Source organism: Mesoplodon bidens (assembly GCF_964165515.1).
Source record: "Mesoplodon bidens genome assembly, chromosome: 6".
Classification (NCBI taxonomy): Eukaryota; Metazoa; Chordata; class Mammalia; order Artiodactyla; family Ziphiidae; genus Mesoplodon; species Mesoplodon bidens.
In genome coordinates, this window is record NC_138162.1 from 71,153,606 (window position 1) to 71,168,716 (window position 15,111).

Below are 15,111 nucleotides of genomic sequence, written 5' to 3' on the forward strand. Positions count from 1 at the left end.
GCTTCTGGATCATGCACACAGTATTCCAGAATATTAAAAATATTCTTTCTGACTTACACCTAGGAAACCAAGCTTTTGCCTCCAACTCTGAATATTTCTGGCAGAAATAAAAGCTCTTGGAGAAAGGTAGTAGAAATAGATATGCATATAGAATCCACTAAGAGTGCTCAAGAAGAAATAAAAGTTAAACCACAATATTTGATTTACACCTGTGACAGCTGGGTACTAAGAGGTCGACCACAACTTCTGCCTCTAAAATTACTTGCAGATAAAATCACAGTAAGTAGCCCCTCACAGGCAGCCTGCTTACAACTCCCCTCGATCCTGCCAATGTATTTTAAATATTTATTTATCTTATTTATTTATTTATTTTCTTTAATTTTTGGCTGCGTCGGGTCTTAGTTGCAGCACACAGGATCTTTCATTGTGGCGCTCGGTCTCTTTGTTGCAGCGCTCGGGCTTCTCTCTAGCTATGGCATGTGGGTTTTCTCTCTCTAGTTGTGGCGTGTGGGCTCCAGAGCATGTGGGCTCTGTAGTTTGCGGCACGCAGGCTCTCTCACTGTGGCGCGCGGGCTCAATAGCTGTGGCGCCTGGGCTTAGTTGCCCTGTGGCATGTGGGATCTTAGTTCCCTGATCAGGGATCGAACCTGCGTCCCCTGCATTGGAAGGCGGATTCTTTACCGCTGGACCAGCGGGGAGGTCCCTCCAATGTATTTTAAATACTTCTCCAAATCCTCCTTGCTTGCTATTTACATCATACTCGCTATGATATTGTCACATAAAAAGAAACATTTATTTGGTCTTTTCCTGGTTTCTGGCACAGAGCTTCTAAAACCCTTGGAATATCCTGAATGATATGGGTGAGAGGAACATCACTGGTTAAAATATTAATATCTGGTCTTAGTCCCTAGTTCCCGACACAAGAGCTTCTAAGACGCTTGGAATCGCAGAATTGAAAAGTGTCTTTTGTCAGCTAATGAGATGACTGGTGGCTGGGGGCGCCTAGATTGCTTCAGGATCGGGGCTGGTCACCAGAAAGACCAAGGCATGAATACAAAGTCAATGCATGAGTAGAAGGTTAGCACTTCAGCCCCACCTCTGACGTCAGGGGAAGGGAGAGAGGTTGGAGATTGAGTCAATTGCCAAATAGACAGCTATTTAATCAATCGTGTAGCCACAATGGGGCCTCCACAAAACCCCTAAATGACAGGGTTCTGGGATCGAGAGGGTAATGTACCTGCAAAGGGCATGAAAGTTCTTCACACACCTACCCCCACCTCATATCTTGCCCTGTGCATCCCTTCTTTTTGGCTGTTCCTGAGTTATAAACTAGTTAATGTAAGAACTGTTTTCCTCACTTCCATGAACCATTCTAGCAAATTATCAAACCTGAGGAGGGAACTGTAGGGAACCCCCAGACTTTATAGCCCAGTGGTCAGGTGTGAGGACTTGCAATTGGAATCTGAAGTGGGGACAACTGGTGAGACTGGACTGAGTCCTTAACCTGCAGCGGCTGTGCTAACGCTGAGTCATTAGCGTCAGAAAGAAACTAAACTGTAGGACACCAGTTGGCGCCTGGGAAAAGTAAGCCACACCGTTGCTGTCAGAAGTACCCTCGCTTGAAGGACCCGCCCTCTCCTCACGACCATAAACAATGCTGTTTCTCAAAAGATCAGTCTCAAAGGGACAACTAGAAATGTGTCCTGTCCATACATAACTATAAAGTCTGCAAGTCAGCAGTACATCCCATGCTGACCCAGAGACTCCAGAGCAGCAACAAGCGTACTGCCGGGGAAAGAGTCAATCCTGCAGAGCATATGAAGAGAAGGAGGAGGAGGTCCCTAGAAAAGTGAGAGCTCAGGGAATTCAGAAAATTTTCTGGTTCTGAAAAGAAAGTCAGGCTTGCTGCCATTCACTTGAGAATCTTAAGATGTTCAGAGAACCTTCTTGAGACTTCTACTTATACTAATCTAGAGGCATACCCCATTGTTTAGAGAGCAACTTTCCCCCTCAATTAATAACACTTCTCAAGGCATGGTGGGGGCTTCACTAAGACGTGATCACAGGGATTATTATAGATGTACACTGTTAACTTTAATGATTAAGGGTTTATTTTTTTACTTTCTACATAAAACAATTTACACTGCTTGTCATATAAAAGCATATGTAAGTTTTTAAAGAGTGCAACTAGTAAACAGTGAAACTAACAAATAATACTTAAAAATATTCATTTAAGTGATCATAAGATTAAATCTATAACAAACATTATACAGTTAAAGTAATAAATTAGGAAAGAAATGTTATAAAAGCCCTGACTTTGTGGCCTAGAACAATGGTTATTCAACTATTTTGAGGTAAGCATGGTTACAAGAGTAGAGCTCTGATCTAAACCTATTAGAATAAATTAAAACAATGTTTCATTCATGTAATCTATGTGGTCTTAATGTTGGGTTATAATTCTAAACCTCAGTTCCTTCATCTGCCAAATGAGTATATGAGCTACCAGCCATACAGATGCTATTCATTAGTAAGACAGACCTAGGGCTTCAACAGATGATGATTCTTTCCCTTCTGGGTCTCCAGCGTAACCTGTAGGGTCTCCAGCAAATCTCTTCAAAGATCATCCAGAAAATTACTTACAATGTATGCCCTAAACACTAAACTTTTAACATGACAAGACAGGTTGGAACAGAAAGAGCCAATCTAGACAGACACCCAGTTATCTCCTATATAAAAATATTTCAAGATTTATCCTTTCAGGAAAAAAAAAGGCCTTTATTCTCCCATTCAGTCAAAAACATCACTGAATATATTTATGATAATAAAAAGATTAATATCTTTTACAGAAGTATTCAAAAGAATGTGCCCCTCTATGACATAAATCACAGCAAGATCCTTTTTGACCCACCTCCTAGAGAAATGGAAATAAAAACAAAAATAAACAAATGGGACCTAATGAAACTTAAAAGCTTTTGCACAGCAAAGGAAAACATAAACAAGGCGAAAAGACAACCCTCAGAATGGGAGAAAATATTTGCAAAGGAAGCAACTGACAAAGGATTAATCTCCAAAATATACAAGCAGCTCATGTAGCTCAATATCAAAAAAACAAACAACCCAATCGAAAAACGGGCAGAAGACCTAACCAGACATTTCTCCAAAGAAGATATACAGGTTGCCCACAAACACATGAAAGGATGCTCAACATCACTAATCATTAGAGAAGTGCAAATCAGAACTACAATGAGGTATCACCTCACACCAGTCAGAATGGCCATCATCAAAAAATCTACAAACAATAAATGCTGGAGAGGGTATGGAGAAAAGGGAACCCTCTTGCACTGTTGGTGGGAATGTAAATTGATACAGCCACTATGGAGAACAGTATGGAAGTTCCTTAAAAACCTAAAACTAGAACTACCATATGACCCAGCAATTGCACTACTAGGCATATACCCTGAGAAAACCATAATTCAAAATGAGTCATGTACCACAATGTTCATTGCAGCTCTATTTACAATAGCCAGAACATGGAAGCAACCTAAGTGTCCATCAACAGATAAATGGATAAAGAAGACATGGCACATACATACAATGGAATATTACTCAGCCATAAAAAAAAGAAATTGAGTTATTTGTAGTGAGGTGGATGGACCTAGAGTCTGTCATACAGAGTGAACTAAGTCAGAAAGAGAAAAACCAATACCGTATGCTAACACATATATATGGAATCTAAAAAAAGAAAAAATGGTTCCGAAGAACCTAGGGGCAGGACAGGAATAAAGACACAGACATAAAGAATGGACTTGAGGACACGGGGAGGGGAAAGGGTAAACTGGGACAAAGTGAGAGACTGGCATGGACTAATACATACAATACCAAATATAAAATAGCTAGCTAGTGGGAAGCAGTCACATAGCACAGGGAGATCAGCTCGATGTTTTGTGACCACCTAGAGGGGTGGGATAGGGAGGATGGGAGGGAGATGCAAGAGGGAGGAGATATGGGGATATATGTATATGTATAGCTGATTCACTTTGATATAAAGCAGAAACTAACACACCATTGTAAAGCAATTACACTCCAATAAAGATGTTAAAAAAAAAAGCTGGCATATCTTTGGAAAACTAGCTGACAACATGGCACCAAAAGGAAGTTATTCTGAGAATCAAATCAAAGATAGGTGAAAGACAGCATATGAAACTCATTGTGTACTGGGCAATATGACTGATGCTGGAGATAAGAAACAAAAATCAACAGTCCCTTGCCTTCAAGGAGTTCAAAACTTCCTATGGAAGAACCCTTCAGTTTCTTAAACTATTTCATTAACAGCATCTATATTAAAATGGCCAAAACAAGATCTCCAAGCAAAGAACAACTGGTATGTTGCACTTTACCTGCAAAAAAAAATGCTCCTCTTAGCTAAAAGCCAGCTCTGGTCATCTGTGTAAAGGACAGCAGGACCCTTAGACACTTTGATCCAAGAACTAACAGAGGTGTCACTTGGCAGATCACACAAAACGGCTGCTAAGGAGACAGAGAACTTCATGCAGAGCAGCCACAATGACAACTACTAGAGAAACAAGGGTGTGGACTACACGAGAGGATGTATGGAAATAAGAAGAGGACAAGGCAGCAAACGTTCCTTCTGTTGTTCCACATCCAAAGCCATCAGGGGTTCTTCTTGCCGTTCTTTAAACATGCCACACTAACTGCCTTCCTTTGGGGCCTTTGTACTCACTGTTTTCTCCCAAGAAGAGTCTCACCCCAGATCCTTCGCTAACTCATTTAAAGGCATCATAAAGTATGATTCCTCAAGAAAAAACCTTAACAACTGTAGAAATATTTGAGTAATATTCAAATATGTTCATATATCATCACAAACCTTTTCTCCTTTGGTTTCTACTTTTTTATTAGCAAAACAAAAATCCCTACACTTTTCAATCTTGAAAATGTCTCCCCATAACAAAACCAAACCAAACATGAACAGTAAAGCAATGTAGAATTTAGAGGTCCATGTGGTATGTATAAAAAAATGTCACCTCATCACTTCCCTAAAACTGGGAACCTAAGAATCAGAAAAAAAGAATAAAACAATACTATATCGAATTTAAATGCTGATAAAGTGAGCCACTTCCTAACCACTCACTATTTGGGAGCCTTACACATATTACTTAACAACCCTCCCAGAAGTAAAAAGTCTTTTCCTAAAATCCATGACAATGGTCCCCAAATGTCAGCCTGCAAAAAACATTGCTAGCCCAGAGCTAAGTTTTCAATAGTCAGAGACAAAACAAAGAAAATGAAGACCATAAAGTAATTATAAAATTAAATTTTAAAAGCTACATTAACTTTGCAAACTGCATGCTTATTCATGATATTCAGTTTCACAACCAAACAAAAGATAGAACTAAAAATGCTGAAAATGTAGTACAAAACACAGGATAATTCAATGGCCTATAGGGTAAGACATCCTTGTCTCCAGGGAGAAGGGGTTGTGTACAAGTTTAAGGAAATGTAAAGTAATACATGAAGATATATGAAAATCAAATATCAGCAATTTCATACATTTCAACCTAATACAATAATTTATTTTTCTAAAGAATGGAATGAACCACACAATTATAGTATCAAAAGCTGTTCCTCAGATGTTTTCTACAAGACTTTAAGAGTAAAACAAGGTACACATGAATTCAAATAAATCAAAGTCTTGACTCTCATTTTACAATCCCAATGTTTTCAGCACTTATAGACATCTGATCGTAAGACTTCATGCCAACCACTTTAAAAAAGTCTCAAGATTGATTCTGAAAACTATAGAAAGCAACCGTGTAACATGAGTTAAAAAGCTAGCGCATTTTTGTCTAATTCAATCAAACCCTTACCAAGCCACTTCATAATAAGGGCAAGGTGTTTTTTATTTTTATTCCCTATATTGCAGAAAAGGTCAATGCCCTTGGGACTCCAATGGGATTTGCTAACAGAAAAATCAAGCTAAACTGAGAACGCCCGTTTATTACAAAGCTAAGTGCTAGATAAAATATCCATTAAATCTGAGTGCCTACAACATCTAATGTCTTATGTCCACATAATGCAGGAAAATACTGGTTGTGACCTATCAACGAACATTCCAAGCCAATCTGCTTAGTAATCTGCTGAAGTTGCTGTTTTATTGCTTAAACAGACAGAAATATAACTATGCTTATTATGAAAGTATAATATTACCTCAAGCTAATAAGAATTGATGGAACAAAGAAGAGATCATTATGTAAAAATTAATAACATTTGGAGCATGACATGCAACGATCGTAAAACAGCATTTGTTTTTCAAAACTGGCAGGGAAAAGGACTTTTTACAGAGGGGAAACACTGTTGATGAGGAATGTTCTTATACTTCACTATTTTGCTTTTCCAAGAAAGGCTAGCATGAAGCAAGAGGACTACACAGTATCCTCTCCTATTACATATATATATTAGGATTGGGGACCTCACATTTTATTTATTTTTTTTGGAGGGGGGGAGTATAGTTGATTTAAAATGTTGTGATAGGGCTTCCCTGGTGGCGCAGTGGTTGAGAGTCCGCCTGCCGATGCAGGGGACACGGGTTTGTGCCCCGGTCCCGGAGGATCCCACATGCCACGGAGCAGCTGGGCCCGTGAGCCATGGCCGCTGAGCCTGCGCGTCCGGAGTCTGTGCTCTGCAACAGGAGAGGCCACAACAGTGAGAGGCCCACGTACCACAAAAAAAAAAAAAAAAAAAAAAAAAAAATGTGATAGTTTCTTCCTGTTATATTTTGATAGAATTAAAGACCTTTAGAGTTTGAATGAAACTTTGGGATCACTAATCCAACAATTTCATCATACATATGATAAGCCTTAGAAGGTTACATGACTTAGTCTTCCAAGGCCATACAGCCATTAACAGCCAAGGAGAGACTAGAAGGCAGGTCTCAGGTTGCTAACCAAAAACAGAGTCACGTGCCCATTACCATCTGGCAAAAATGTTTTTGGTATTAAAACAAATTTTTAATTTAATCTAATACTTAGAATAACATTTTTAAAGTTTGAATCAATAAAAGACATCACTATTATATTTGGTCAATATATCCACTTAAATCTTTGAAATAAATTTTTTTTTACAAAATGAAGATTGGCAAACCTATACCTATGCTCTTAGAAAGGAGGGAGTTAAAGCATGCCAGGGGCAGGAGGGCATTAATTCTCCAAAACATCTGTCTGCCAAAGATAAAGTGAAACAGCCAATTCAAAGTAATGTCCTTTTATTTGAGGGATGATTACAAAGTGCCCAAAAGCCAGCTTTTGCACCAACAGAACTAACAGTTACCAAATGACACAGGGTAAAGTTCAGAAAATACCCAGGAAATATCAGGCAATCCCAGAAGAAAACAAAAATCTCTAATAAAGTGAAATCAGTCTTGGGAAAACATGTTTAGCACCAATTTATCATTCAATTGCATTATAAACACGAATGTTTTCACAAAATGAGTGTGAAACAGAGAAAAACACTGAGGAATTAATCAGATTTTGTCAGATGTGAGTTCCTGAGATTTTCCTTGCTTAAATGTACACATTTTATTCTTCAAAATAACTGAAAATGTAGCTTAAATAGGTTACATAATGGCCAAACTCCAAGAATAATCTCTAATTAATGTAGCAATTTCCACCTCTTCCATCTCTATATTTAAATATTTAATCTATTACTAAATGAATTATAATATTAATATAGACAGACTGTCCAAAAAATAAATTGCTGTAACACTGCCTGAAATACACTTTTAATGTAACCCTCAAGGCATGCAGACATTACAGAGATAGGATCAGGATCTAAGCTGTCTTTAATTTCAAAGAGATCCTTAACAGCTCATTACAGTACTGCACTTGCTGAACTGATGATTTAGAAAAAGTTATCCAGACAGTTCAGATTAAAGAAAATCAGAGCCATAACCAGCGCTTTAATCTGAATCTTGTCAATATTCAAACGTGTAGGTGGCGTCACCTCTGCACTTGGGTAAACACAGTACAGATGGGTATTGGCGTCTTTCAATCTTTCCGTATAAAATTATAGTTGAAGAGTTACAAATAAAAATTTGGTCCCAGGGTGATGAGCTCAACATATCACCACATTATTTCAGGGTATTTGAAATGTCAAAATCCATTCATGAACCTGTAGGTTAGGAGCCCTAATTACTCAAAACGAAGGCTCACATTTTACACAAAAGGAAACTGAGGCCAGAGAGAAGACTTGCCAGAAGTCGAAAAACTGGTAAGGGACAAAGGCCAGGACTTCAGTCAGCGTCTACTGTCTTTTAGTCAACTAAACTCCTATCCAGGTGGGTTCAAAAGATTTTGCAATTGCTTCTGCTAGATGCCCTGGAGGCACCTGTACTTTAAATTTCTGATTGGAATAAGAGGCATAAATGTGACGGCAGCCCTATGGTTAAGAATTGTTAGGGTGACTTTCTCTTATCCTATCCTCTTTCCCCACCCAAGCCGAGACCCAGCAGCGGGACCTCTTGGCCTCTGCCTGGGCCTATGGTCCATTTTGGTCTTCAGTTTTTCCCTAGCACACCCTTAACTAAGGGCTTAGGCTTTCAAGAGTCCCGCTTTATGAGTCTGGGGGATCCTATGAGGCCTTAGCTCTGATTTCCCAGCCTCCACTCTAGTCCCAGCATATTTCCTCCAAACGGCATGGCATTCACTCTCTCCTACCCACCTGAATGTCATCTCACCGTGAATCCCCTCTGGATTTCCCTCATTTCTCGAGAGCTCAGCTATCACCCTCTTCCTGCTCCTCCTCATGTCACAACACAGACAAAAAACATTCATTATGTGCCAGACACTGTTCTGAGTGCCTTACACATAGTCTTTTAACCCTCCTAAGAGCTCCATGTGGCAGATGCTGCTACAATCTTCACTTGGTAAGCACAAAGCCAAAGCATGGAGGGTCATGCAGCTAATGGAGCACTGCAGCTGGCTGACCATGATCACAGACATGGAGAAATAAGACCCTTTATGTTACTTTTGCCTCTCCATGCATGTATAAAGGTTGATTGTTTTATTTATCAATTATTTTTCTGATTCTTTTGTAACTGGAGGATTATCTGGTAATCCAATACATCACATCCATACTCTCTTGTCTCTTTAAAATATTTTTTTGCCCAAATATAAGAGAAAGGTATTTATTACAAAAAGTTTGAAAAGTCATCAGCAAAGAAAAGAGAACTAAAATCACCTGATAACGATCTTGTATATTTTCTTATAAACTTTCAACTTAACTTTCTAAGTCTCCAGCAAAACTCCACAGACAGCATTAGTATGTCAACTCAAATTAACACCAACAAACATGGGAATCACTGAGTAGAGTATCACTGCGTCAGCCACTGCCACGTTCATGAGGTCTCCTGTGTGTTTGCAGGGATTCTCCTTTACAGTTGCTTTAGAAACAACATTAACCTTATCACTTCACCAAGGGGGTTATGTGCACAGTAAGTACAAAAGCAGTGAAGATACTGTAAGTCAACAGTAGGAAAAGTTGGAAAATTTATACCGGAAACAAATGTAGTAAAAAAAAAATTTTAGGAGGGAAACAAACACATACATGACACCTGAAACATTGTAAATCAACTATACTTCAATTTTAAAAAACGCACATATGTGTGCAGGAGAAGTTAAAGACCAAACAATGAACCATAAAGGGCAAGGCAGGGGGATAGATAAAATGCATGTTCAGAATGTGGATGTCAATGTACAATGTCTATTAGCCTAGTGTCAGTTCAGGAAAAGTCCTGAGTTTGTGTCAGCACAAACTGCTGCCAATGAAAACTACTCAGAAAAAGCATACATTAGTAAAAAATTTTTGAATAAGAATGCCTTCAAACTGGGAAGGAAATACACATACGCATGCACATGCGCACGCACACACACACACCCGCACACACACACACCCTTACATACACACCCAGGTGCTAGCTAAGCAACTATACCAATCGTTACTCTGGGGGCCCTCAGGTCTCCAAAGCACTGGCCACATCTGCAACACGTCAGCTTCATATTAACTTTGAGTAGGTTTTAGGATTTGGCACAGTAGAAAGAGGATTCCAACACATTCAGGATACAAAACTGAGTTAGGTGACATATTATATCTACAGCTAATTAAAACCATATGTTCTTCTATACACATATATAGAGAGAATACTTCCTGGACAAGAATTTGGTTTTCCTTTTAACATGACAGCATACGTTATATCAAAGTATTTCATGGGCTTCCCTAGTGGCGCAGTGGTTGGGAGTCCGCCTGCCGATGCAGGGGACACGGGTTCGTGCCCCGGTCCGGGAAGATCCCACATGCTGCGGAGCGGCTGGGCCCGTGAGCCATGGCTGCTGAGCCTGTGCACCCGGAGCCTGTGCTCCGCAACGGGAGAGACCACAACAGTGAGAGGCCTGCGTACCGCAAAAAAAAAAAAAAAAAAGAAAAATCATTATCTTTTTTAATGGCTGATTTCAAGGTTATTAATCACCAAGGACTTCCTGCTTTTGGATCCACAGGTGAGTTAAGCCACAGACTGACCTTGGACTTGGAGTGGGGAGATACGAGGAGTGAGAGCGAGGAGACAGACACAGAGAAAAATACTGAAGCACAACTTAAGATGACGAGTGATATGCTAGAGCTAAGTATAGATGGAATAGGACAGTAGAGAAGTAAGAGGAAGGAGGGGTAAGTGGTGAGAAGTAGGTGAGAGTTCCAAGGTGGAAAGGTACATCACAGGGAAAGCACGAAAGCATAAAGCAGCAGACATACTCAGGAGAAAATACAAACAACTGTCTGAATGGATGGAAAGGAGGATTCACATTGGGTAGTTGAGGGAAATGAAGCTGCAGAGAGAAGCTGGTACTGGATCATGAACAGCCTTAAAGTCACTTATCCTCAATCGATCTGTAATATTAAGGGAAACATGTGAGAGCCTTTGGGCAGACATCTTCGGCAACCAAAGAAAAAGAATTACTATGGCGGATTTCTGAGCTTCCCGCCCGGCAGTGTCCATCCTCTCACACTCAGGGCCTTCTGAGGCCAGGCAAGATGTTATTCTCAGAGGCTCCCTGGCTCACCCGTGCTGCATACACACCCCTTTCCCTATAGACACTCAACCACAAAGCTCTGAAATCGGAGAACAGGAACATGCTGTTATAGTGACACATCACAAGGGGAGAATGGATACATATCCAGAATGTTTCAAAACTAAAAGGACCCACCCAAGCACTTCTCTTTCAAGTCTGTTTCAATTCAACATTGTATAATTAGCTTAAAAAACAGAAAAATATATAGAATATTAATCCATGCTTCAGGATCACCTTGTGCAGCTGCCTGACATAAGGGAAAAGGGAACTGAAAAACACTTCAGTTAAAAGAAAACCAGAGACAGATTAGTAATTTCTTTTAAACTACAAATAATGAATATGCAGGGACTTCCCTGTTGGTGCAGTGGTTAAGAATCCACCTACCGATTCAGGGGACACAGTTTCGAGCCTTGGTCTGGGAAGATCCTACATGCCGTGGAGCAACTGAGCCCGTGTGCCACAACTACTGAGCCCACATGCCACAACTACTGAAGTCTGTGTTTCTAGAGCCCGTGCTCCACAACAAGAGAAGCCACTGCAATGAGAAGCCCCTACTCGCCGCAACTAGAGAAAACCCGTGTGCAGCAGTGAAGACCCAACACAGCCAAAAGTAAATAAATAAATAAATTTATAATAATAATAATATGTAGCATACATTTGAGACAGTTTTTCACCCTCCTAAAAAGAATGAATTAGATATTAGTTTTTATGTAAATATGTTATATACTCTGAAACATCAATTCATTTCTTAGGTATCTCCCCACTCTGCTCCACCACTGTAGACCCTCATGTTTTTCTGCTAAGTATGGAAAATCTTCTTCCAGGAAAGAACAGGCTAAGAGTCAGGAAATCCTTGCTGATCCTGTAATTATTGGATCTGCCACCAATTAGAATGATCTCTACAGTTTCAGGCCATCTGAGTATCAAAGAGCCACTGCGCTGTCCTTTGAGAAGAGCAGCTTAGAGGTGACTCTTATCTCCCAGCTGCACATAAGCTCCCAGAGGTGCTGGATCAATATCTTTCCCCTCTGCTGCTTTTCTGTTAGGGAGTCAAATGTCAGCTTGAATAGAGAAATGCTCATTCACCAATAAGGGACACTGCTGTTTAGAGATGCAATTTCTCAGAAGCTCCAATCTAGTCATGCTCCTGTCTGGCATACACACTTACTTCTATAAGAGGAGTGCAAAAGGAGCCCAGGAGTTATGGTAGGAAATCCCCAAAAGACGCCAGATTTGGAGTTGTGTGCTCCCAATGAGCACTAATCCCACTCTTTGTCACTTTCTAATAATGACGTCTAATAATGGCATAATTATAATCATAATAATCATGATTTTCATTCACTTTTAGATGTCCAAGACACAGAGGGAGAAGGCTGAGGTAAAAACATTCAATGCCCAATAAATAAGTAATTTGCTCCAGGACATGGAATATTATCCACTCTCTGTTTGGAAGCCTGTAAAAATCTTTAGCCATCACTGTAATTCTCTGATTTTTCCTCTCAATTCTCAAAAATCCCCAGAAGACCCCAGCAGTACTTAGTATATTAAAATAGAGGGTGAGACCGCTGCAAAAGCTACAATCACCAGTGTTTCAGCAAGATATTTAACCTCAGACTTTTGAGATGTCTTCGTTAAACCAATCCATTTAGAAATTTGGAAAGCTATACTGATCGAAATCAGAACTGCTCTCCATGGAGAAACTCTGGGCCAATTTATGATGATTCACATGGAAATATACTTCCTAGGAAGATAATGACATAGGAGAAGGCAGTTTTCCTTATGTGTTAGGATAGCCCATTCCCTTCCAAGAAGCTATGCTGTTAGAGGCTATGATGGGGAAGGGTAATGAAAATCCATAAGTAATGTAAATTAAGTATTAATTACTTTATACAGAACAGTCCTTTATCTTGGCACTAAGAGGAAAACTGTTTGTGTTGCATATGATAAAGTTGGAGAAAGAAAAACTGAACATGATGATATATGGAAATAAAGGCAAATATGTTTCATTACTTTTATTACTCAAGGCAGAATTCTACCTTGAATTGGTATTACAGAGACTGCTACTATCATTATCTGATCCCTACACTGAGGATCTTTTTTTCTAACTAAACATGTGGCATAAAAGAAGACAGTAAATAAAAGTTTAAAAAAATCTGCTAAAGATGTGTACTCTGATAAACTGGATTTAAACTAAATGGAAGCCTGAGCCCAAGATTCATGTTATTCCCTTGACAGCATCCTCACAGACATAGGACTTGATTAACAATTTCCACCAGGAAAGGAGAACATCTCAAAGAAGGGCTTTTTACAGAAAACCTGCTTGAACTGATCCTTTTAGAGATGGAAAAAAAATAGACCCTTATGATGCTATGAGACACTTGCAAGGAAGAAACTGGTCAGAGGTATGATTGAAGACAACAAAAAAACATTTTTGGAAAAAGAGAGGTAAAAGGGGCAACAAGGTAAGACAAACAGATAAATGTTACATCTAGGAATAGTAACTGGTTGTAAATAAAACTACTTCACACCAAGCCACATCAGTAAAACCTAGTTAATGAGAAAGGATGTTTCATGACACACCAGGTATAACAGGATATAGAAGTACTGCATCTAGTTTCTTACTCAGATGGTGTTAATAAATTTAAAGGATTCAAGTTAAAAACAAAGGCAATGCAAAGAAACACAAAGCATGTTAATTCTGTAATTTGATACCTTGAGAAAAATGATTGTCAGCTTCTTCTGGAGGGTCTTAAGGCAAATGTCAGAAATGACCAATTTACCCCATCATATAAAAAAAGGAAGACTTTAACATGGCTAGATTATGTGAAGCAAGTATGTATCCCTAAAATATAAATTCCAAATAAATTATGTATTACTTATGATCTCCTTATGGTGTATATATTTGCCACTTGGTCAGATTTCTTCTCTACCAGGCCATTTTTTAGAAAAGTTTGTTACAACAAACTGACAATAAATTCTGAGTATTATACAGTCTATACGGAATAAATACTGGAAAACAACACAAGCTCACCTTCATCACTCGTTGCCTGCTGCTTCACCAGAGTCATTGGGGATCTTGCTGGAGGCTTACTAAGTGGATGGCGCCAACTTTTAGCAGTTTTGGTTTCTCCTTCTATTATCTGGTTACAGAACACAAATGGGGGAGAAACAGCCACTGTTAAAGACTTGTTTTAAAACAAAAAACTATGGTTATGATGATTTACAACAAGTTAATTATGAAGAACTCTTATACTTATTCACCTGCTGAGGAATTAACACTTCGTTAAAAGAAATTTAAACCTACAAGTCAAAAGAAATAGGAATCCATTCTATTAATAATTTTACTGACAGGGAAGTCAATTAACTATTCTTCCACTTCATATTAAAATACTATCTGGAGGGACTTCCCTGGTGGCACAGTGGGTAAGAATCGGCCTGCCAATGCAGGGGACACGGGTTCGAGTCCTGGTCCAGGAAGATCCCACATGCCACGGAGCAACTAAGCCCGTGAGCCACAACTACTGAGCCCGCATGCTGCCAACTACTGAAGCCCACGTGCCTAGAGCCTGTGCTCCGCAGCAAGAGAAGCCACAGCAGTGAGAAGCCCATGCACCGCAACGAAGAGTAGCCCTCACTCGCCACAACGCAGCAATGAGAGAAAGCCCGCGTGCAGCAATGAAGACCCAACACAGCTAAAAAATAAATACAAATTTTAAAAAAACAAAACCGATAAAACAATAAACTCAGCAGTTAGCTAGTTTTCAAAAGTTCTTTAAAACTAATTTAAATTTAGGATTATATATTCATAACAAAATAGGACCATGGCATTTGGTCATGTGTGACTATGTGGCAGGTTATTTTGCTTTCTATCCTCACACAGGAGGAAATACTGCCAAGGTGAGCCTGTATTCTTCCTTCCATTCAAAAATGAATCGCCACTTCTCTGAGGATCAAACAGGAAATCAAAAGTTGTTGC

The 15,111-nt window shown here is 39.4% G+C and overlaps 1 protein-coding gene across 4 annotated transcripts in view; it reads right to left on the reverse strand.

The window, feature by feature from the left end:
* The window catches only part of KDM4C (lysine demethylase 4C), a 398,973-nt gene that overhangs the window by 176,329 nt on the left and 207,533 nt on the right, over positions 1 to 15,111 (reverse strand). For all 4 annotated transcript variants that reach the window (XM_081237192.1, XM_081237191.1, XM_081237190.1 and 1 more), the window contains exon 12: positions 14,167 to 14,275. In XM_081237192.1, the coding sequence (XP_081093318.1) occupies positions 14,167 to 14,275 (109 nt within the window). The remainder of the gene's footprint in view (positions 1 to 14,166; positions 14,276 to 15,111) is intronic.